This window comes from Quercus robur, chromosome 5 (genome assembly GCF_932294415.1).
Source record: "Quercus robur chromosome 5, dhQueRobu3.1, whole genome shotgun sequence".
NCBI lineage: Eukaryota > Viridiplantae > Streptophyta > Magnoliopsida > Fagales > Fagaceae > Quercus > Quercus robur.
Window position 1 is genome coordinate 29,708,443 of NC_065538.1, and position 2,697 is coordinate 29,711,139.

The 2,697-nt window shown below is 33.0% G+C and overlaps 1 protein-coding gene across 1 annotated transcript; it reads right to left on the reverse strand.

Moving 5' to 3' along the window:
- Positions 1–1,059: 1,059 nt before the first annotated feature.
- Positions 1,060–1,470, reverse strand: LOC126728081 (uncharacterized). Its single transcript, XM_050433953.1, has one exon. It carries the CDS (start codon positions 1,468–1,470, stop codon positions 1,060–1,062), a length of 411 nt encoding a protein of 136 aa, XP_050289910.1.
- Positions 1,471–2,697: the final 1,227 nt, after the last annotated feature.

Genomic DNA, 2,697 nt, shown 5'->3' on the forward strand with positions numbered 1-2,697 from the left:
AGTCATAATAATTTAATCTAACACCTGTTTTGAGCAAACTCACACCACATGCCTGCAACCCACCAAACCCACAAGCTAGAGACCATTCATCGGTACATGGTAAAAATACCCACACTCAACTAGGCATCATTCCCATCATCAAGCATATTGGGGAAAAATCAATCAAAGCACAAAGCAATAAAATTTGGGGAAATTTCAAACCAAAGCTATAGTACTTGAGTTTGTGGGTTTCAATCTTTGCTCAGCAAAAACTTTAAAGCACTAAAAATGTTTCAACATGAAGCACCCAGTTGTCATTTTTTTCACTATAAACAAAATTCTAGAGGACCTCTGTTTTCAATCTAGAAATTGAGCTTAAAGTCCAATAGATCAATTAGTGCTTAAACAAATCAAAAATTATATAAGAATGTGTTGTTGGTCTGAATCAAAAACATATCCACATAGATTGCAAACTTCTAATAAATAAAAATAAAAATAAAAAAACCAACCAAATTAAGTTTTTAACCCTAAAAACATAGCCTGGCAGACTTTGACAAAGAAATGAAAAGAACAGAAAGATTGGTTTCAGTAGGATTGATTAACTGAAAATTGATGGAGACAACAGACAATGCAAATATAATCTTAGCATCATTCCAAAAAACTTGCAGCATAGGATAAAAACATGGAGTTTAGGATTACATAACTCGACCACTGTTGCAATGCCACCAGTTAAAAGCAAGATTGGCATAGTAAAGCATCTTTATTTCACACATCATCTCCTTATACCCCACTCAAACCCTAAGAAAGGCAAAGAAGAGGGAAAAACACATGAATATGGATTACAAAGAGCTAGATTTTTAATTTCTAGTGAATTTCCAACTAACTACCCTAGATTTCAAACCCCTTTACAACTTTTGATATTTTTCAATAGTCCAAAGTGCTAATCAGCCCAAAGTCTTCACTAAGTTATATATTACCTTAAAATTGGCAAGTATAAATCATGTAGTTTAGAAAGAAAGCTAAAAAAACACAACACAAACCTTATTACTATCTAAATACAAATTAACCCAAAAACACAAATTAACCATTAGAAACCCCAAAATTAAAATCACTAATGCCAACTTGACTGCACTGTGAAGTTATTTGTTGCATTTGTTGAAGCATGCAAGCCATTCTTTGCTCCATCTCTTTGAATTGGCTAAGTCTTTCCTTCAATTCGTCAAAAGAGGATAATTTCTCTTGCATCTTAGCCAAGGAAGCCTTCAGTTGTGCAACTTCGTCGTCCCTTGATTGACTTGATTGTATTTGAAGGTCTGTGAGAGCACTCTTGCTACTTTTGCCATTTGGGCTTGGACCAAATCCTACCCCACGAATACGACCTTTGCACTCCTTACCCATCACTTTGGCAAACACATTGTCTAGTGCCCATGCAATACTACCACTTGTGTCAGATGATTGCAATTGGTTCGAAGGTTCAGCCAACAACTCCATTTTATCCTGATATGTGAATTCAATGAGTAATTTTTAAATAGCATTTAATGAGCAATCATTTATGAATAGAACAAATAAGAAGTGAAATTATGGCATAGCAGTACCAACAAGATTTGAAACATCTAAGTACCAACAAGAAACACCTAATTGAAGTAGAAGTTCCTCAACAAACAGAAAATTAAAACAACTATGGAAAGTATTTCAAAACAACTAGCTTCACAACTAGCATTTCAAAGTATTTCAATAAAGCTGTCCTTTTTAACATGGAAACATAAAGCAGTGTTGTATCACATAATTAATAGGTATATCACACAATTTAAATATATGTTCACCTGTTCTTTAGTGTCTGTTTGCACGCAACTGAACCATAAATTGCAGAACTATTTAGATCATGATTTTTAGGTCAAACATAAGAGCTGTATATATGATTCATATAGACAATAGTGGGACGTTAACATCTGAGGAACTTAAAGAGGGTTTAAAAAGAGTGGGCTCAGAACTGATGGAATCTGAAATCAAATCTCTTATAGACTGAAATTTTTGGTTATGATTTTGTGATTAAAATTTTTGAGGAAAAATGGATCTTAACATAAACCTATTCTTTTAGAATCAAGGGATGGAAATTAAGTTTGATTATCACTAGTGGTATTTTCTCGTTTAGCCTTACTTACTAGCAGCTGTGTAGAGAATGACATCAAATAACAAAATCAGATGAACCAAATTCAATGCTATATATTGATAAGTAATGTGATTTCATTAAAACTCAAAAACAATATACCGAAAACATATATGCAAAGGAAACAAAGCAACAAAAAAGAAGAAAAAATAAAAGCAGGCTGAGACTCATCAGCTGATAGCTAAAGGGACTACAAAATCCAAAAAAATATGCCATAGAAACCAAATGCATTAATATTAATCCACCTTCATAGGTGTACAACCTAAAATCCAACTTCCCTTAAGTCTTTCTAAACTATATGGGAACACACTCATCATCTATATGCCCATCAAATTTGCAACTTTCACTCATATTAATTTAAACCTCCCTCTAACCTATAATATCATTTGAATCAAAATTGGTCTTTCACACTAATGCATTCACCAGATATATGGTCAAAGTGCAAAAGAATCACTTAACAAAGAGCATAGGAATCACTTAACAAATAAAATTCATATGAATCAAATAATAGAGGCCACTGCCTCCATATTATTGTTTTGTTTACCTTCATT

Coding starts and splice junctions, on each gene's coding strand:
- LOC126728081 (XM_050433953.1), bottom strand. CDS start 1,470: ATGGAGTTGTTGGCTGAACCTTCGAACCAATTGCAATCATCTGACACA.